Source organism: Callorhinchus milii, unplaced genomic scaffold, assembly GCF_018977255.1.
Source record: "Callorhinchus milii isolate IMCB2004 unplaced genomic scaffold, IMCB_Cmil_1.0 Scaffold428, whole genome shotgun sequence".
In the NCBI taxonomy this organism is placed as follows: Eukaryota; Metazoa; Chordata; class Chondrichthyes; order Chimaeriformes; family Callorhinchidae; genus Callorhinchus; species Callorhinchus milii.
In genome coordinates, this window is record NW_024705169.1 from 1 (window position 1) to 22,149 (window position 22,149).

At 49.3% G+C, this 22,149-nt stretch overlaps 1 protein-coding gene across 1 annotated transcript; it reads right to left on the minus strand.

The window, feature by feature from the left end:
• Positions 1-440: 440 nt before the first annotated feature.
• LOC121852106 (acyl-coenzyme A thioesterase 11-like) lies at positions 441-21,632 on the minus strand. Its single transcript, XM_042346208.1, is given in 17 exon segments — positions 441-572; positions 1,205-1,331; positions 2,387-2,518; positions 2,987-3,120; positions 3,393-3,476; positions 4,944-5,010; positions 10,773-10,828; positions 11,243-11,393; positions 11,734-11,853; positions 13,452-13,533; positions 13,536-13,615; positions 13,993-14,105; positions 14,237-14,338; positions 14,971-15,031; positions 16,272-16,341; positions 18,283-18,515; positions 21,481-21,632. Coding segments are annotated over 17 exon segments (1,896 nt in total).
• Positions 21,633-22,149: the final 517 nt, after the last annotated feature.

The following is a 22,149-nucleotide window of genomic DNA, read 5'->3' on the forward strand; positions in this document are numbered from 1 at the left end:
CCCACATCTTGACCTCGTGGTTTCTACCGTGCTCAACTCCAATTATCACCAGCACGCATCACTAACAATTACTAAATCCGCAGGTGGAACTCGTTGCAAATATGAACTGGAGGCACCAAACTCCCCTTGTTTCAAACTGCATGACGTTCATCCAAAAAAAAATTGCACCATGCATTTGTCTGCATCACATTCCACGAGTTGTGGAAGGATCCGGTCTTAAGTAGTCCGTGCCGCTGCAGCTTCCGGCTGCAATCACTTCCTCGATTCTATTCACACAAACCACGTTTGAAAAACCCACCGTCGCCATCATTGGGCAAAGACCAGCGACAAGTCCTCTCTCCGTGGAGTCGTACTTCTGTGTCTGCGAGGTGCTGGGAGTCGGGGGCTTACAACCCGCCGTGCCCCACACACGCCCCGACCGGCGGACAGACGCACGCCGATCACAGTTTGGAGTTGTTCTCCAGGAAGGTTTTGCAGGCCAGGAAAAGTGCATGGGACTCAACCGAGAGGCCCGCGATGTCCTTGGAAATGTACGGCAGCACGGCCGGTGTGGCTTGGTTGTAATAAGAAATCTGCAACACGGAACGGAGAAATAAATACATCAATTTCAAAGCTCATTTCTATTCAATTTCAAAATTACATTCACCCCTGCCATCTCTTTTTAGTAAACTTTTCTCAGTAAGGAGGCAATGATTGCCATCTGTAATCCCAATTTATTCAATGAATAACAATTACATACGGTTGATTGATATTATGCTATTCATGAAATAATAAGAGAATCACTTCCGGAGAATGTTAACATTTGGAATAAATCAGCGTGCAGTGGACAAGGGAATCCTGGAAAGAATCGACATGGACAAAGTCTCAAGGACACGGAGTCAGGTCAAGAATGGGAAGCTACAATATTCTGGTCAGGTTACATGGGTGAATGGTGACCCTAACACCCGAAGTGCTAGGGAAGGGAGGACCTTGATCTGAGGGAGTACAAACAGTGGATGAGATCGAAGCTCAGGTGAAAAGCGACTGCAAGGAGATTTCGTCGAAGGAGAAGGTTGTGTGCCAACAGCCCACAATGCCACAGGACGAGAACAGGAAGCCTGTGATGCGTGCTGGGTTTTGGATTTGTATTTTAATAATTGCCGAGCCCCCCATGTCATTAACGTCAAACGGTCAGCAACAAACGGCAACGAGTGTGCGAGCGTACCCGAGTCTCGCTGCTGTTGAGCTGCTGCACGATGAAGCCGGCGCACAGCAACTCGCTCCGCGTGAAGTTTGGGGACGGCGGCGCCGCCGGGAGGGTGACGGAGCGGAAGGCGATCACGTACGGGTCCCTGCTAGAGAGCAAGCCGGACACGGTGAGACAACGAGGAAGCTCCTCGGTCGCACGGCACAAGAAGCCGCGATCGCGTGCGGTCTCGTGAAATGCCCCCCCCCCGCCGCCCCCAGGAGGCAACGCCTACAGGCCGCGGAGCAGAACTTGCACCACGCTGCAGTTTGTACATTCTGATCACAGCTGTGCGAATTGTGGCCAGGATGAGCCACAAATGGGCGCTTTTCAGTCCCACACGGCGATGCCAGGGTTTTCCCCTTTTTTCTGGCAACAAAACTGAAACCTTTTCCAAGGAATCATGTGTGCATTAACCACAATACTTGTGGTCAAAATGCAAACAAAAACACACTATGATAATATATTGGCATTGTCCTTGAATCTGATTGGTCCACACCAGGGACGGCTTTCTCTTGAACCTCGACCCAATTGGTGCTAGACCAGAGGACGCCAAAAGGGTCTAATGATGATGAGGACTCAAGATGTTTTGAGTGTGTGATACTGCTGTTGTTTATTGGCACGTGACCATTACAATTATTGATGATAATTATAATAAAATCGACCTACCATAATAGCACACGTATCAAAATACATACGGAAGAATAATTACCATTTATACAGATGGTACGTAATTTTAATAAGTTATCTTTACTTCAGCTAATGGAACAAAACAAAAAAAACAAGAATACAAACAAGACCATATAAAAGGATGGAGGGAGTTTGGGCCAAAGGCCTGCCATGAAGCAGAACAATTAGAGAAGAATAAGAAAAAGCCATGATGAATCGACTGTTGGATGAAGGCCTCCCAATGCCCAATCGGTCATGTTGGGCTCTTTGAAACATTCTTCACCATGCTGGACAGTGCTGGCTGTGAGGGTTCAAATATCAGTCGCCACGGATGGTAGCCGTGGCTTGGGAATTCCGAACCGAGGTCGTAGAACGCCGCCGATAACAACTGCACTGACCACCGCGCTGACACACTGAGCTAACGAGCTAACACTGTTATTAGGATTTGTATTTCGCTGCATCGCAGACAACGACGACGGCGACGTTGCTAACCTGGTCTGGCAGGGCTGGCGGCGTGACATGAGCACCACGAAGTCCTGAGGCCTGAGGCCCTTGCGGATGGCCAGACTCTCCACGCTGTAGATGGCATCATCTTCATCCGCCGCCTGGATCAGACTGCATTTCCTGTACAACGGACGCAAACGATTGTTACTAATAGACGCGCGCGCGCATGTTTGTAACGCGAACAGTTTTAGATTTAGATGTCGATTCTCGGGCACGGAATTTTCTCCAGCACTCGATTCAGAATATACATTTATCTCTCTAAGCGTGCATGCACGGGGATGCGGTGGCGGAATGGTTAGCGCACTGCGCTACGAACCCGGTGACCCGAGTTCAATTCCCACTCACGGCCAACATGGTGACGAATATATCTGAACGGGTCCTGGGCCTCCTCTAGGTCGACTTAGCCTTAAGTGAGTGCCTGGCACGGCGTGTGTAAACATTGCCAATGGGGAAATACATTTGGTTGGGCGCGGTGCTCGCCAGACCACCCCCTCGTGCACCTTGCTGTCATCGTGCTCACAGCACTTGCCCCGACAGTCTGTTAAGGCTGCACGGGGTTCTTTGTCTCTATGCATGCGTGGGGCTCACTGGTAGTGCTTGTCCCAGGCGGCGCGGTGCTGCAGATCAGAGAGCAGGAGGAAGGCCTGCTCAGCAGAGACGCAGGCACGCATCTCGATACGGAACGACAGCAGGCCGCCCTCCTCGCAGCTGTACAGCTTGATCTGCACCGTCACGGCAGAGCCGCAGCACAGCGTGTGAGAAGTCACACAAGCCGTCACTCGCCGCTCACCCACCAGACACAGATACTCGCTGCTCACCGGTGGCCACGCACCACGCACTCACCAGACGCTCACTCACCAGATGCAACAATCCGTGTGGTTCAATAGAAGGGGTTGCCCTCGGTGCGTGTGATGTGGAATGAGCGGCCGTGGCACGATATATCAGCCATGACTACTTTGTGTTTAGGACGAAAAATCCGAAACGAGCACCTTACCCCATTCTGGACGGAAACGAGCTCCCATGCCCCTCGGCTGGCCAATAGCGTCAGAGCCAAGACGTTGTTGAAGCTCAAGTAGACCTATGTGTGAACGCATACACACACACACACGCGCGCACACACAGAAGCTTACATTACTCAGTACATCCAGAACACATCAAGGAAACCGGTTTTTTTTTTCGCATACAGTAACAAAACCCACAACCGCCAACTCGGACAAAGTTTTATTTATCGGACAAAAAAAGGATTGGAACCGGCCACTTTCAGAAGGTAAGAGCCACTCCCTGAGCTCCTCGACTTCAAACCGAGTTCGCTGGAACTGCATAAGGAGCGGACGAATACGTGCCCACCACTGTTACCCCCGCGCACAGGAGGGGTGATGTGGCCATTATGCCCCATGAGTTGTGCCTGCCCGTGGAATCCAGTCAAGATCAAGTCCGCCCGTTTAAATCCAATCCAGAACATTCTGAAAAGAACATGAAGAGCAGAGATAAAGATCCTCTGTTTAACCGCACAGCCTATGTGGGGCAAGTGTCGTGACAGCTTGGACAGCACAATCTGTCCGGTGATACGTCTCCCCATTGCTTGTTTAACACAATGTACCTGGCACTTGTTATAGGGCATGCTGACCTCGGAAAGACCTGAAGTTAAATAATAAACCACACCTTGTGTTTGCGGTGGAACGGTACCGTGGTGAAATAGCGAGGCTGCACCTTGTCCTGGGAATCCCAGCCATTGCTAACTTCACCAACTCACACTGACCAGCGTGGTGAAGAGTGGTCAAACAATCCCCCCCCCCTCTCATCCCCTTGGGTCAAATAACCACCCTTTAATTGGAATGGCATGAGGAGGCCTTCATCCAGTAGTGGCTTTACAAAGGACGGAAAATAATTTACATTACACATTGTGTAATGGGGAAACTGCGGTGGCGAGATGTTATTTCCCTCACCTGGTATACAGGAGGTCATGGGTTCAATTCCGACCCTGACGCCTGTACATTTGGAGTTTGCATGTTCTCTCCGTGGCCGCGTGGATTTTTAGAACATTTGGCTGCTATAAATTCCCACGTGATAAGCCACTTCGTTGAGTTACCATTTGTGGCCAGGTCACTTCTGAAAAAGAGTTCTACAGCTGAGTGGGCCTTACCTGGTAAAATTACTCATAATACGCTACGCAGAAAGAACATTTCCCGAATAGTCGCCTAACATACATGTTTTATTTTAATGCCACAGTGTTATTGACGAAGTGTTGAGTTATTTTTCTGAATACTAGTGACTGCAGAGATTCATATTCTTGGTTCTTTTGGTAAAGTCACGTGGAAGGGAAATAATAAAACAAAAAAATAAAACAATAAAATAAAATTCTCACGACGTTTCGGCCACAATGCAAGCAGCCGCCCTCATGTGTTTCTTCCTCAGCTGTTTCTTCACCTGAGGACGGCCGCTTGCGTTGTGGCCGAAACGTCTTGAGAATTTTATTTTATCATGTTTTATTTTTATTATTTTATTATTTCCCTTCTACATGACTTGAACGGTATGGGGTGTGTACCTGGTTGCTGGGGTCCCAGGGAACAGACAGCGGCACTTCGTTCTGCTTGCACGACAAGATGTACTTCCTACGAAGGGCACATTCAAATGGGACAATTACAACTCATTGAGACGTCTCTAATATTTACTCAAGACAGAACCCATTGAGAATCGGCATCTCTTTTGTATCAGTGGTCTACTTTATTAGTGTACAATTACGCGATGGGTGTCGCAGCCTTTCCTCGTTTACACCAGGGGGTGAGACAGCAGAATGCACGAGGGAGAAAGGCGGATCGTATCGCTACTCATTCTGTTTAGCGTTCAGCGTCCTTTAACAACTTAACACTTGCTGCGTCGTACCGCCCTCCACACGCCACGAGGTGGAATAACTGCTGCCCCGGCTCAATTACAGGACAGAGTCACGTAGATCCACCCTTGTGACAGAATATACGTGGGTGATGTGCCATCAGCAAGTTATTTTTAACCACACGAAGTGCTCCATATTTAGGAGCCGTGCCAAAAGGCACTTTTGCCAAGGGGCCTAAAACTCATTGGCACTGCACAGGAATCCACAGCGCAGCGTGGAAACACTGCAACTTAAGTTCCTTCCCATCTCAGTCAACCAAATGTATGTAAAAACATCTTCATATATCGATAGATAAGGCTAAGATTTTGTTATGGTAATTGTTTGTAAAATTCATGGCCGAGATGCGGGGGGGGGGGATAATCCACAGAACGATCACTGAATAATGTACGGTGGTGCCACATCTAAACATTCATTGATTTTTTTGGACTGTCAGCAAATTTAAGTAATGCTCTAATGAATAAAATATAACTTTTATATGGACAGAAGTCTATTTGTTATGCATAATACTAAAATGTATATTATTATGAGATATAGCTCATAGTAACTTAAATGCTTCACAACAGCATTATTATTTTTTACTCCACGCTAGATAATCCTCTGGAAGATGATATCACAGAACTACAACCGAGAGCGCTTAAAATGCCCACACTCCGTCATGTCACCAGCTAAAGAGATGGCTGTTGCATGACAGTGATATGCAGCAAAAGCTCCGCTTTTCTACAATAAACTTAGAATGTTCTACAATTGACCGGTGAGTACTCTGTAAAAGAATATTTTTTTTTTCTTGAAACGTTTCATGTTCTTGGATAATTTGGTGCACCAAGAGTGTAACTCTCAGATTAACCGGCACCGTCCATTCCCCATGGATGCCAGGTAACAGAGCTTTTGCCACACATTTTAATCTATATATATTAAAGTAAAAAATTGTCTGTTTGTGGCTTTGTTTGTGGGTTTGTGTCTGTTCGCGTGCTTGCGAACGATTTGCCTCTCCAACGGTGGGGTTTATGTAAAGAAAAATATCCAGGTACAAAACCGTACGCCCCGCGGTGAGCAAGCGCTATTCCGCTATTCCTTTTTCACTTCCGTCAACTTTAAATTGTTTAATTAGCGATTTAGTGCAATTTTTGTGCGCTTATCTATTTATTTATGACGTATACCCGGCCATACCAACTCACGAGCCTTTGGTGGGGGGGCGGCCCATGCCAAGTCGCACACCTTCAGTGGAGTGAGGGGGACATTTTCTTTCGCGTAAAAAATGGTATAGAAATACACTAAACGCTGAGCTTAAATCTTCACTGTGTGATGTCCCCCCCACCCCGATGCACGCAGTTACTACTATATACAGTCGCTAGATGCTACCACTATAGGCCGTAGAAATTACTGCAGAGCGATCGGGGAGATCGTGGCTGGGGGGGTGGGTCAGGGGTAGCAGCCCAGCCCCAGCTTGCCAAGGTGCCACCTCGGCCGGCTGGACAATCGAGGCAAGGCCGGAGGCTCTGCACAGGACTAGGCCTCACCACGACACTCTGTCAGGGGAGTATTTTGTGCTATAGAGTCGATAAATACTGCTATAGAGTCAGCACGTACTACTGTAGTGATAGCAGGTACCACCACAGTCAGTATGCACTGCTGTAATCATAGCAGGTGCCACCACAGTCGGTATGCACTGCTGTAATCATAGCAGGTACCACCACAGTATGCACTGCTGCAGTGAAAGCAGGTATCACCACAGTATGCACTGCTGTAATCATAGCAGGTACCACCACAGTCAGTACGCACTGCTGTTAGATTTTTAAGAGTAGTTTTGAAATATTTTTAAGACCCGGGTCGACGCGGGTACTTCCCGCTGGTTGTCTGAGACAAGCTGACATTGTTCATGCCGAGAGCTGGAATTTAGCCAAGTTAAGTGCAAAACCAAAGGTAGTACTTTCTTTATTTCAATAATAAAATGACACGGCAATAAATACGTTATGATTAAACAACAGTGTACATTGCAGATTTTTAAAGTGCATACGTTCAAAGCGATATCCTTCAATACATGTTTACAGTGTCCTAATGGCGGTACTCCGGGGTACCGAATAATACAAAATGGCCGAGGCAATTAAATATTGTATTTCTGGGACACTATTTTTTCCAAGGGTGTACTTAACTCCGCGACTGGGGTACCAATCAATCCGAATCAGTGCTACTCTGCGATGTCGAAATGCAGCGAGGACGATTGCGCTGAAACCCTAAACGCTCGCAGTACGCACCACAGTGCATCGTGTACAGCTCATCGAGATGAGTCAATTGCCGCATCGCCGACCATCAACAGACGAAAAATGACTGCATCACGGACATTATGCGAGAGCCGGGGATACTATGGTACCCTGGGGTACCGCCATAAGTCAAAATTTTACCGCCATAAGGTTCACTTGTATACTTATATGGGGGGAAGATATGAGGATCTGAACACATCCCAATCCCAGTTATTCTGACTGCTGATGAGACAATGGATGTCGAAACCAGTCCACAGTTAGCTTGTGTTGAACCAAGGCTATTGAGATGATGCACTGCCAGAAGACACGTGGCTGGATGGGATGTGGAAAAAAAGTACTTTTATATCCACGTATTTTTTTTACGGATATTTATTTGGTGAGCAGTTATCCTGCTCGTGTAAGTTACACAGTTCGGGTTGGGTGGTTTGGGACGCTTAAAATAAATTGGGGATGTTTAGAATAAAATGTGATTTGTTGATAATCTCGATTCTGATTTTGTTGCCAAGGTGTTCTGGCATAGCAAGGTGGCAAAGGGGATTGACCTGGAGGGGTTTTTGAGGAGGGGGTCGTGGAGATTCCAATGGTGTAACAAAAATATTCTGGGCAATGGTGTAAAATATAGTTTAAATTTATACCAAGATAGTCCCTGTTGTCTGAGGCCTGGCAAGCTTGCTTGGAAGGTGAAAGTGTGGTAGGGTTAATTATATTTAAGAGTGTAATTATTTAGGAGTCCAATTTTCGGATCATATCGGGCATCCTGCACAAAACGGGGATGTATTAGGGTCATATTTCACCATTTTTTGCCGTGAGGCAGATAGGATCCATGTAGGAGAATTGTTATAAAGGCCAAGTGGTGCTGCACTAATGCCACAATACATGTGTCCAAATTCCATCCCATTGCGTGGTCAAAAAGGGAGTTGCAGTTGCAGTAGTCTACAGGCCTCATGAGTTTGTTCCATACAATATTTTAATATAATAAATTATAATATATTTTAATCTCCCGCAATTGTCTTGGTGGGGCCTGGTTAGATACCCGATTTAACAGTGCTGCGGTACGATAAGTAAGGTTTCTTTCATTGCTGTTCACTGCATTTCTAATTTATACATATTTGCGAAAGTGGTGCTTAAGGTACGTATTTCCAACAAATAAGATGAACATTATATTACGTAAATATATCTTTCATTGAGTGATGAAGGTAAATAATGATCACCGTAACAGGACAAACTCACAACAAACGTAACACAATTCTACTCTTGACATTCTCTGCGTCATGTCCACGTGGGTGTGTACGTTGAACCGAAGTAATCGGAGGTGGGGAAGGACAACAAACTAAAGATAAAAACAGTTCTAAAGATTGAAAAGTGCATAGCTGTAGTGGCTTTCTCATAAAAGGATGTGGCGTAGGTGTGGCGTTTGCCGCGGGAACAAAATGTACCATTAGAATTAATAATAAATATGTATAATTATGGGAGTTGAGTGTCGTTGATAATTAGTAGAAGTTGCCAGACAACCTCTGATACAGGAGCGAAGCGATTGGTGGGATTGGAATCGGGGGGGTCTGGTGATCGTTAGGGGCGGCGGTTCGCATTGGGTTGCTGGTGGAGTATCTTTGGGGATGGGTCTATAGAGGTTGGGTCATGGTGGTGGGAAGGGGGGTTAAAGTGGGGGTCAGGTGATGGTATATTTGGTGAGGAGCGTTTTGGTGGTGTCTGGGGTTGAGAGTCGTGGTGTGTGAGGTTCTGAGGGGAGCACTGCTCGTAGCGTGCCGTCCTGTGAGGACGTCCTCCCGTCGAGTCGACTCGGGAAGGAGTTCTGCGCGAGCCCTCTCCCCGGCTGGGATCTGCAGCCGGGGTTTAGCTCGCTCTGTTTGATGCCCTCTCTCTCTCCTTCCTCTCTCGAGCCGGACAGGCTCGGCGCCGGAAGTGCCCTTTGTCTCGCAGCGATTTCTTTCTCAACATGAGCTCTCCCGTGTCCGGGTGTCCGAGACGTGACGTGGACAGGAGGACGGCATCGGCATCGAGGGGTCCACAGCTGCAGGGGGAGCGAGGGATGTGTGGCGCGTGGCGGAGCCCTCTACGAGCCGGGCCACGAGCCCGGGAAGTGAGTGCCGTGACGACGACGATGAGGTTTAGAAAGCTGCAGTGCTCTATCATCAACGTTTCTCTCGGAAAAACGCAAGTGGCGCCGTCTGGTGGCGAGCTGCTATGGTGCGTTTATTTCTCCGTCTGCTTAGTTTCCTCTCTTTCCCAGCTTCCCTCTCTTCGTGGTATCCCCAGATGACCTCGTTGACCTTAGAGGATATTTTTCTTCTCCTTATTATCCATCGTTTCCTCGGGAGAGGGAATTCCAGACACCCATCTCCTACTGGTAATCGCTGGGATTTGATTCCATCTGTCCTAGCGAGGTCCCAGTGTCCGGGAGAGAGAAGTGCGTGGACACGAAGGCCCTTCCCTCGACCTTGCCTTACTTTGTTCAAGCGAGTTGAACAATAGATGTATGAGGCGAGGATTTCGAAAGCATTCAGCCGATTTGCAAGGAGCCGGGCGACCTTTCCGCTGAGAATAGTCGGATAATGGATTTGGTGCTCGGAGTTCCCCGGGTGTCCTGAATGGAAGATGGATGGAGGTGTTTGCTGCTGAACCCTCCGGGAGGCGACACTTGTGTGGGGGTGAAGCTTGAGAGTTCAGCCCGGCCAATTTTCCCAGGGCTCTGTCCGCCATCGCTAAATGGCGCCCGTGCGTAGTTTGTTATCAGGCGGTGGGGCTATTTTTCTTAATGAAACAAATAAAATAATGGAAAAAAAATATTTTTACATAAAAAATTGGATAAATAATTTCTACAGGTATAAAAGGTATCTTGATAGTTATCCTTATCTGGCACAGAGGACTAAGTAAAAAAAAATAGATGTAAGAAGAGTAAAGCGTCAGTGCAGGACAATCGTGGCACAACACCACCGAAAATGTTCATAAAACCAAACTCAACATCACAATTTGTTTTACAGTCAAGACCATAGAACTCTCTACATGGGGGAGAACGTCTTTTTTTTTTCACGACCGGCTGCCCTGGATTCTAAACCAGGACCTCAGCAGTGCCTCTTCGGTGCTCTGACGCAGAATCAGGCCTCTCAGCCGCCTAACCACCTCCTCCACAGCGGACTTGTGCACGTGGATGTCGAAAGAGTTGATGATGTAGTTGATGTCAATCGACTGGCCGGAGAGCTCGTACCTGTCAAGACGAATCTTCTTGCGGGCGATGGCTTCTCTGTAGCGCCGCTCACCGTCCTGCGAGGTGGGACCACATCAATTCATCAGAGAGCAGCAAACGTCACCTTCCTGTTTGTACGTGCGCATGCACAGCCCTTGTTCAATCCTCTGCTGGACATGGGCCTCCACGACGGCCCTCCCCAGGTGAGTCGCGCAGCGTCGCGACGTCACTCGCATCGTTTTACTTCTTGGCCACGTTTGTGTTAAAAACACCTCAACTATGCTAACATAGTCTAGGCCTTTGCTTAACTTTGTTCAAAACTATTTTTTCTTTTGTAACATTGCCCTGAACTGACCCAGGCCCTGGGCCATTCCTGGGATGGCAAAGTTCAGTTCCAAGTGGCTGATTCATTATGTATGTTGCACTTCTTTCGCACCGTACGGAAAACACGATTTATTTTTTATAAAAACGCAGTGCAAGAGCGATCGTACCCCGGCGTAGGGCTTGATGCGTGGCAGCGTGCGCGCATCGCCGTTGTCGTCCAGCACGACGAACGTCATGAATGCGCTGTTGATGTGGCGTAGAGACGCGGGGCTGCAGTCTCCCTGGCGGTACGCCTCCACACAGACCCCCACCTCCATGCTGCAACAACACAGTACACCGCGTTGCATCCCCACACTGCCTAGACACCACACCGGTAACAGGCCGCAACATCACACCGGGTCACACCCCGCACAAGAGAATTCTTGATTAAATAGAATGAAAATGCGACTTCGCAAATAACGTTGTATTCATCATCATCGTTCCATGATCAATCCGCTGCTGGATGAAGGGACACCCAACCCGTCGTCGTCACCTCTCACGATCCTGCGACGCATTAATCCACCCAGCACCCACGCACAAACCGAGTCCGCCGCTCCATCTCCTCGGTGGACGTATTTCATCGGCGTTAGCGTATGATTCGCGCGCGCCATGCGCTTACCTCTTGCGGAAGGCGTTGTTGACGATGGACTTGAGGGTGAGGCGATCGCCGACCTGCGACGGCCCACGGAACTGGAACATGTCGATGTCCCGGAGGGTGGCGTGGGCGCGGCACAGGCGGCTGCACAAGCGGGGCGAGCAGAGTGTCATCCTCGCGCCGGCGGCCGCCGCTCGGCATGCAAACCACACGTCGCTGCATCCGTTACCCCCAATCGTGCCATTGGCGACGTGTAGTCGAGTTTAAGGAGCATAAATCATCACGCGAACTCCGGTCATCCTCACCGCAGCGGATATTGGCTGGCCATCGAACAATGACTGTCACAGCATCGCGCGCTTTCGGATGCGCTTCTGCAACAACTGGAAAGCTCTTCCTTCCGATATTAGGAAGCCACTGGAGCTATGCGCGTTTAAATCATCTAGATTGAAAACTCTTTTCTTTAGAACTGCTTTTTGTGTTTAGTTTGTTGTCCTTCCAAGAACCTTCGATAGCACGGTTGGCTACATACGGTGAAAAGTTAAACATACGTACATACATATTACTACTACACTTGTTTACTCAGAGAAGCCTCACCGAGTCTTGGAATTGTTTTCAAGAGGGTTCTGCTACTGCTGCTGCCGTGTGATCCCAATTGAGTAATTTTTTAGAATTTTGATGTTTTGGCTTATATCGGATGTTTCTATTTTCTTACATAATAGAGGGTTTTTTTGGGTTAGGTCACTTAAATATTGTAAATGTTGTGGCTTTTCTCTCCAACACACCGGTGTGCTGTACTAGTAACGAATTGGCACGTTCTGTTTTACGTGACAAACCTTACTGGTTGGCTGTGTTGGGTGATGGCGGGTTTAACGACTCTTTTATATATTTACGCGATCTAACCCAAAACACCTCTATTCTGGATGATATTGGTGGCGAAAGCCTCCTACGTGTTAAACTTTTTTTTTCTTATTCCAACTATGGGAGGAAACCGTCAGACCCGAAGGAAACCGCCGCAGTACTTAGGGGAGAACATGCACAGTCTACACACAGAGGCACACGATCCGAGAATCAAAGTCAGGCCCGAAATCACCTTAGTCTGTGTCTTCATTCAACTTAATTTCAGCTCGTCAGAGTCAGCCGTGATTTGGTATTTGGTCGGCAGAGTCCTAATCATCGTCACACTCCTGATGACTCTAATCCACTCCCACTCATCGCTGACTAATATAAAAAAATGAATGTAAATCCCTTCATTGACGAATATTTTTGCCACCGATTGCGTGGACAAGGTTAACGGCCGTGATAAGCCAAATTTACCACGACGATGTTATTGTGCCATCCTTGTTGACTGGACCGAGAGTGACAGCTCGCCGCACTGCAGAACCCAGCTTAACCACGGCCAGATGAGACCACCACTTTCTGTTTACTTTTCTAATTTCTAAATAAAAGAGGACACACAACTCCCTGTTTATTGTTTTGTTCTGTTCCCTTTTAATACATATATATTTCGACACACACACACACAAACAACAACAACAAATACTACTGAAACACATATTATTCAGATTTCCAAATAGCTGATGTGTAAACATCTCAAGTTTGTCTGCAATTAAAACAAGGAAATCCCTCACCGGCCTTGAGTCTCTCTTTGTTTGCACGCATAACAAGAATTGTATTTTCAAATTGACCACAAGGTTCAGGGTGCGTATGACTTTGTGCATCCGACCTCAAGGGGGCAGCCTCACCTGGCGGAGATGGTGGCGACGGCTTCCATCCACGCCATGATTTGCCCGCCGAAGGTGTTGCCCTGGTGGTTGGCGTGAGGGGCAGCACTAGCTCCACGCTGTGCACCCGCGTACGCGCCGCGGGCACCAGCTCCTTCCCGTAGTCGACGTTCGGCCCAGTGTCACTTCACACACGGCGGAAAAGGTTGGTATACCACCGTCATCATCATCATCATCGAAGCGAGCCAGGGCATGGTGGTGCTTTAGTCCCCAGCGCCCTGGAAGCAAGGGGTGGAGGATCGCTTAGAGCATCGCGTAGAGGACTCCCGTACGCAATGGGCCGCAGAGTGGCAACTTCGCAGCAGAGGGCGGCGGGGCCCACGTCATCAACAACAACACCATCGTCGTGAGCCGAGTGCCGTGGTGCGTGTTCTGCCGTCCAATTCCCCGACAAACTCCCGAGTATGCACAGCCACGCGGGAGAGGCCCGAGCCCGTCTGAGCGGCGGACAGTACGAGTGCGGGGCGGGGGGGCCTCACCGTCCTGGAAGGGGCAGCTGTGCACCAGCTCGAGGATGGTGTCGGCGTGGGCCAGGCGCATGCGGCGCCGCTCCGCCGCCAGTGTGTGCTGCAGGCTCTCCTCGCTCGTGCGCGGTATCAGCGCCTGCAGCTGCACCTGCCCGCGCACAAAGCGCGCCCCGCGTCGATGGCGTCAGCGTGTGCGTCGCCGTCGCCGCGACAATGTAAAACAGGGTTGGTTCTGTAATCCACAAAGCATCGCAGGGGCGGTGTGTCAAGAGGTTTTACCTTCTCGCCGCTCAGCGATCGAGCCACGAACGTCGAGTGGGCCATGCACACCAGCTTCTGGTTGCCGGTTGACAGATCCTCAACGCGAACATCAATCCCCACCTGCAAACAACAACACCAATCAGTACATTAGTCGCAATGCGTGAGATGATAAACATATATACAAAACAACTGTAAAAATTACCATTCTCCAAGTATTCCACTTCAGGTTTTCAGACAATGCTGTACTAAGATGGTCTGATTGGTTCTGCGAGGATGCTGAAGATCATGTTTAATAGTACGCCACTATAACACGTCGTGAGAGTGCGTCATGGCAATACTGCTGCGTAGGTTTTCACGGTTGTGCTACACAGCTCTCCGATATGTTCTCGGGTTGCGCCGTGTGTTGTTCAGCACAATATCCGACGTTTCGCTCCATGCGCTGAGAGCTCTCGTGCCGAATAGCACGCGGAAAACACATCGGAGAGCTAGCACGCCATCGCGTAGTGTCTATTAAGCAAAGGATGCAAACATAAGTGTACGAATATAACGGGTTACATGCGTCTCCGCTGCTAACGTGGTAACGTTCAACTGGTTTTTGCTTTGTTCACATCTTTCAATGCTTTTTGACGAGCCCGATTGCTCAATTTCCTGACATGAGCGTTGTTATTATTATAATTTTGACTTCCCTCTGCCGCTTTGCCCACGTTTCACACCGAGCGGGACGGGGCCAGCGTGCGTCTCACTCAACCCACCTCCATGCTGGTGTTAAACGCCCGGTTCACCTGGGCCTTGATGTACACCGCCTGGCCAACCCTGCAATGGCAAAACACCATGTCCTCCTTGTCAAACTGGTTTCAAGTTGACATTTAGTACAGTGATAATTATAATTATTTTTTGTTTCATCTACTTCCATGATGAGACCGTTTAATCAGGCTGAGCTCCAGCTCCTCTAGGATAGCGGGGGAGGGGGGGAAGGCAGTCGAGAGGTCGTGTGGGGGAGCCACCGTGGCAGTAATTCACCCCCAGGGCCGCCAGTGCCGTTTTGGTGGCTTCAGTGCCACCCCAGCACCGCCCCTAGCGCCGGCCCTGGGTTCAATCACGGTTGGCCTCACGCCTGAAAACTGGCGGAGTGGAAGCCGACCGGTGCCATGTTACTTTGTAAACTATACAATTGCACAACCGTGGAACACATTATACAGTATGGTTATAATACATTATACATAATACACATTATATATAATGTTTTCCACAGACTTTACTTATTTATACTTTGCCCAAGACTCATTTTCTGGAGGGTCCTGGACATGTCTGCAGTAGGGGGCAATGTCACTTTGTATGATCCCAAGTTGAGTAATTTGCAGGCACATTCTCAGCATTGGGATGTTTGGGCCATTGCCAGTTACAGTAAAATACAAATCTCTGGGATATCTGAAAAATATCCAAAATTGTCCATAAATGTACAAAAAATACGAAAATTTTCCAAAATAAATATTTTATTGTGAACCGCATGCCTAATATTCAATTAGTCAAGATACAAATACAAAAATCAAAGGCATTCAACAACAAAAAAGTAAAAATTTACAAATTTTTCTTCATATGTAATTTACAATCCATTGTCAATCCACAATCACAATTAGGCGTTCCGTGTTATATCAGTCGTGAGGGTTCTTTTTACCATACTTCACACTGGTTAGTGTTGGTTAATGAGGGATGAGTTTGGATCCAACTCGCAACTACCGTGAGCAGGAATGAAACTAACCCGTGCTTCACTGCTCCCCCTGCCCGGTTAATATTCCTACAAGGTGCAAAACCGTGAATTAATGAAGACACGCGATTCGTAACTTTTGTGAACACACTGCGGCAACATACGGTGGCGATGCCGCGACCGACTCTTGTGCGTCATCCGCGCATGCTCTCCCTCCCAAGCGTAAACACAACACAAATACCGCCAAAGAACGCCACGATACAGTCCTGACATTCCACGGAGGCTTGTTCTAGGCGAACACGTGTTTGACTAAACACATGTAAGGCGTGGAGTATAGAGGACACCTACTTTATGGCTTCCTCTACTTGAAAGTCGTCCATGGAGGCCGTTACGCACAGCAGGCCTGCATGCCTCTCCGCTGCAGAACCGCAAAGCCACAGACAGGCGCACGGATAAGTGAACGTGCGACAGAGGGGAGGGGGCTTCCTCTGCAATCGTGAACAGTTTTGCAGAGTTTGGTAGTACATGTTGTTTACGTCGTTTATTGTGAAAATTCGGTCACAGTTCCTATGACCACTGTTTCATTGCTTTATGGCTTTATTTTGGTGATTTTCGAAAAGTTTTTTGGTTTGGCCATGTTTGTTTGTTGTAGTACAGAGTTAGACTGATGGCCTTAATCTAAGTTGTCTTGTGGTTGTTGTTGTTTGACTTGCATCCCACTGGGATTTTTGCACACAGTGTTGGTGTATTGTGCTTTTTCTGCGATATTTTGCTGTCTTTACTTGGATTTTCTGTTTGCACATAGTCACTTTAAGATGTATTCTTGTTCATGTTTTAGTTTTTTGTTTGTTGCGGTTGCACCCGATTCAAGAGCCGAATGGCTCACAGGGCTGTACCTAATAAATAAACTTGAAACTTGAACAGCCGCCACCTGTGTCCAACTTCACTGTGGCAACACCGTGTGACTCCGCAAGTAAAGAGGCATATCGTGCACGGTACACATCGGGGTTGTTCAACTGTCCAGTGGTGGCTTTGTTTATTTACATTACGGTCGCTGAGCACAGGCCGGGAGCAAACAGCACCACGGGAGGTGCTGAGTCAACTCTTTTCTTGAATTGAGCAGGATTACAACTTTAGGATAAGAGACAATGGGAGAGAATTCCCAAGCAGAACAGCGCGAGGGCAGAAGTCAACAGAGAGGTGTTGGGCCTTGCAGTGCGGCGAGCGTTGTCGTGACCGACAGCATGGTGAGTGGGCGGGTGAGTGGATGGGTGAGTACGACAGTGAGTGTTGTTGTGACCTGCAGTATGGTGAGTGAGTGGGGGGTGAGTGGATGAGTGAGTATAGGAGTGAGTGTTGTTGTGACCTGCAGTATGGTGAGTGAGTGGGCGGGTGAGTGGATGGGTGAGTATAGGAGTGAGTGTTGTTGTGACCTGCTGTATGGTGAGTGAGTGGGCAGTGGAGTGGATGGGTGAGTATAGGAGTGAGTGTTGTTGTGACCTGCAGCATGGTGAGTGAGTGGGGGGTGAGTGGATGAGTGAGTATAGGAGTGAGTGTTTGTGAGTGAGTGGGCGGGTGAGTGGATGGGTGAGTATCGAAGTGAGTGTTGTTGTGACCTGCAGCACGGTGAGTGAGTGGGCGGGTGAGTGGATGGGTGAGTATAGGAGTGAGTGTTGTTGTGAGTGAGTGGGCGGGTGAGTGGATGAGTGAGTCTAGGAGTGAGTGTTGTTGTGACCTGCAGCATGGTGAGTGAGTGGGCGGGTGAGTGGATGAGTGAGTATAGGAGTGAGTGTTGTTGTGACCTGCAGCATGGTGAGTGAGTGGGCGGGTGAGTGGATGAGTGAGTATAGGAGTTAGTGTTGTTGTGACCTGCAGCATGGTGAGTGAGTGGGCGGGTGAGTGGATGAGTGAGTATAGGAGTGAGTGTTGTTGTGACTTGCAGCATGGTGAGTGAGTGGGCGGGTGAGTGGATGAGTGAGTATAGGAGTGAGTGTTGTTGTGACCTGCAGTATGGTGAGTGAGTGGGCGGGTGAGTGGACGAGTGAGTATAAGAGTGATTGTTGTTGTGACCTGCAGCATGGTGAGTGGGCGGGCGAGTGGATGGGTGAGTATGGGAGTGAGTGTTGTTGTGACCTGCAGCATGGCGAGTGGGCGGTGAGTGGATGAGTGAGTATAGGAGTGAGTGTTGTTGTGAGTGAGTGGGCGGGTGAACACGTTGTCGATGAGACAAAACAGTGTCTGGCAGACCGAGTCCTCCACACGGGTGGAGGAATCGATGCGTGAAGTTCACGGGAAGAGTCGCGACAGGATGGTGGTCGCGATAAGACAGTCCAGCGACAAGAAAAGTGAAACTGCTCACCAGATAGACAGGCAGTGACGTCCATCCACTTGAGCATCTGACCCGTGCTCAGTTCCCCGAGGTGGTTGGCGTGACACGGCATGACCAGCTGGGTCATTTCCACCTCCGTGGGGTTCCTGCAGTCCTCCGCTTCGCCCAGAACCTCCGTCTCCCCGTCCCGCGTGTTGGGCGTAACCCCCGCGGGGTCCACTCCGTTCTCCATGGGAGTCGGTGCTCCGGGGTGGGACGACATTCTGATGAAAATGACCGACATGAGAAAATAATTGCGAGCAACGATTACTTCGTGAACGCGCCCTTCGCGTTAATAATAATATAATAATAAGGCTTCTCGGAGCCTACGTGGAATTGGGCAAAGGTTGCTCAAAAGGCGGGGCAAAAGTTCCCGTTCTTGCATAATCAGAGAGCTGTTCTTGTCGCAACTACTTGGCATCGCTTGCCGGCACTGTTTTTGAGCTCTCCGGAAATCCACTGCTGGATGAATGCCTCCCTAGCTGTGTTAGCCCTGGGGGTTGCTTGTCATTTTGCTTGGATATACTGCACATGCTTAACCCACACTAGTTTAACGGTGTCTACTTCAAAACGATGACTTTGACATTACATCATATCGCTTCATCGAGTATAATGCAGCACGTTGATATTAATTTTAATCGGTGTTATTATCGTTAAGACTTACAAATAACCGCCGGCTGCGAACGACCAGCGACGATCTGCGCAGTGAGTGTGTCTCTTGCTTTACCTGAGGAGTAAGCTGAAATTTACTCTCAACTGGTTTGTCAAGGTTACGTGATCAGCCCTAGCAAACCGCACCTTTAAAAGCAACCTTGTGGTTGTACATACTGTTCCCATCTTTAATAATCACCATATCCTTCGGAGGTATTGAACAACACTCGAATAGCATGAACCCATCGCAGTGCAGATAAGGGGAGTTACGTGGACAGAGCGGCAGCCCTGCAACTGCTGCTCGTGCCATTGCTGGTGGAAGGACCTCCACTCGTGGGTAATTTTTGCCTGCTCTTCCACACTGTCCAGGACGAGGTGGGAGTAGCCACGAAGCGAATCAGAAATGTGATATTCAGCCGTTTCACACAGAAACGGCGTGCACGGATAGGTGTGCACGCGCACACAGCACTATACTCAATCCACTGCAGGACGAGAACACTCCAACAGTTGTGCGGGTTTGAGCGGGCTCTATGATCCTACTTCACCACACTGGGCGATGCGGGTCGGTGAGAAAGCGGGGAAGGGAAGACATAGAAATATGGTACAGTACAACAATGATTGTGCTGCTCTGCCATGTGCTAGCAACATAGCCCAGCATAAGCAGCAAGCAGCAGCAGGCAACACCTATTTTATGTATTGGTTGGCGCCCATCCAAGCACTATTCGGGCTCAGCCCTGCTCACACGACCGCGCACGATTTTGCGGTTGTCCTGCACGGCTCTCCCGATGTGTTTCGGGTTGCACCGCGCGTTGGTCGGCACGCCGTCAAGGGGTTTTGCTCCGTGTGCAAGGAGTTTATTTAGGAACTGCATTTTTCGGTAACCGATATATGCTCAACCGCACACGGTGGGGCGCAGCCTTAAAACACATGGGAGAGCCATCGACCTGCTTTAGCTTCCGAGATCTGGTGAGATTTGGTGAGATTTGGTGAGATCAGGTGCATTGTACGAGTGCCTCGCAACCGGTGTGCCATGCAACATTGCAAAGTCCCAGGGGTGCCGTGGTGTTTTCGGAATTATGTAAAGAACCTCGCCGAGGCTCAAGATTCATTTCAAGTGGATCCTGACAACAGCAAAAATTCCCAGTAGGAGGCGATGTCGCTTCGTATAATCCCAACACGGCTTACATTGTGTTTATTTTTAGCTATGGGGGAAAGTGGAGAACCGGGAGGAAACCCTCCACCACAGACAGGGGGCCCGAGTCAGCAATCGAACCTAGAGACTTGTTAGTGTGAGGCACGAGTATTACCACCGTGTCTCTTTGGTAGCTGCTTATTTCTTAACCCAAGCAGACTTCGGACTTTGCTCTGGCTCAATGGTGGGTACAATCAGCTGTACAATCATTTGTCGTGGCATGAAGATGGCATCGGCTGCACCCAAGTACTCTCAGATGAAAGGGGTTGCCCCTTTTACGCTCTGATGTGCACGAGCTACGCGCGGTTTAATCGTCCAAATTACCTTGCGTGAGATGGGCCACACCACTGTGGCGGATGGCCTGGAGTCAGAGATATCGCCGCACAGCTTATCGGTTCACCCCCATTGCGTACAGAGGTTATGGTGGCAAGCCAAATGCATGCATCTCTTGCACTGATAGCTGAACACACACTCACAGGTGTGCAAAGAGGCAGGGATGGAACGATGCACGCGCTCAGAATTATACTGAAAGACGGAAAGGGGTGCACGTTGATTCGACAACATATGCAGGAAAATGACATAATTATCGTCAGCCGTGATCAATCCACTGCTGGGTGAAGGCCACTGCCACCTTCCACGATCCTGTGAAGCAACAATCCGTCCAGCACCTGAACATGGACTGATTTAATTAGTCCATCTCCGAGGTAGACGTCCCGTTGGATGCGTTCCGTTTCTTGGCTGCCACACTCGGTTATTATTCTTGACCATCGCCCATCATCCCTTCTCGAGTGACGTACCCTGCCCCAAGCCCCACTCTTCCAAATAGTTTGTAATTATATGTGCCTATCCTCCCCTCTGGTTCAGCTCCGTCGCAATAAAAGTTGACAAAACTCCACTTCACGACCACTTCCGCCCACCACGCTGATCCCATCACCTAGATTCTTCCGCGCGATGCAATTTCCCAGGGTTTGCCATGAGGGTTACAATGGGGGAGGCGGATAAGGGTAGTGGGAGAGCGCGTCGAGCCGTGGGGGCGCGGATGACACAGGGTAACAGGTTACAGGGCCACACGATGGGACAAAGGGCTCTGGCCACGTGAACGTGGATGTGGAAAGCGGGCTTGGGTTCCAATCGACGTTGTTGCTCAACCAGTGACTGCAGAGAAATGTCGAGATCAAGAAGCACAGAGAGGGGCCGGAGTAGAATTACCTGCTCGAGGCGTAATACGTTTCAAAAATGTTATCCAACAGGAATAACATTTTCGAAACTTATTAGCTCAATGTGCACACGGCACGTGTGACAGGGGGCACACGTGAACAGGGGAGCGGTATCTTAACCCGGGTTACCCGTGGTACAAATCGGGCCTGCGGGTAAACACACGGCCGAGATAAACTCGCGGCCACCTGCCCATCACCCCGCGGAGCTGCGACCCGTTGACAGTGGCCCACATGGCACGGAGCCCGGTCTGCAAGGACACGCAGAGTCCACCAGCGGGCATCGCACTACGACCCCAGACACCCCCCCCCCGCGCCATTCCCACCCAGCTGCTGGAGCAGCCATGGTGACTCACTCTGCACAAAGATCCCCCCACCACACACTCCAGCACCCCCCAGCCCCCGTGTTTAACCCTTTAATAGACTGTCAGGGCAAGTGCTGTCAGCGAGCACCTATTATGGCTGGCACGGCACACGAGGGGGTGGCTGGTGATGTTCACACACTGCACGAGGTTCTCATGTAAGCCTGAGTTGACTGAGGGGAGAGCCCAGGACGCGTTCAGGTATTCATCACCGATGTTGGCCGTGGGTGAGAACTTAAATTGGGTTGCTGGGTTCCTCGCACAATGGATGAACTACGACACTACCGCTCCCTTTGCACGCACAAACACCACCTGTGCTGGTCTCATGAACCACGCCAATGGTCAGGATGTCTAGCTCTGTGTCTGAAGACATTGTCTTCCTAGCTCTCTGATGTGTGATGTTCGACGTTTTTCGCTCCACGTGCGGGCAGCTTCTGCA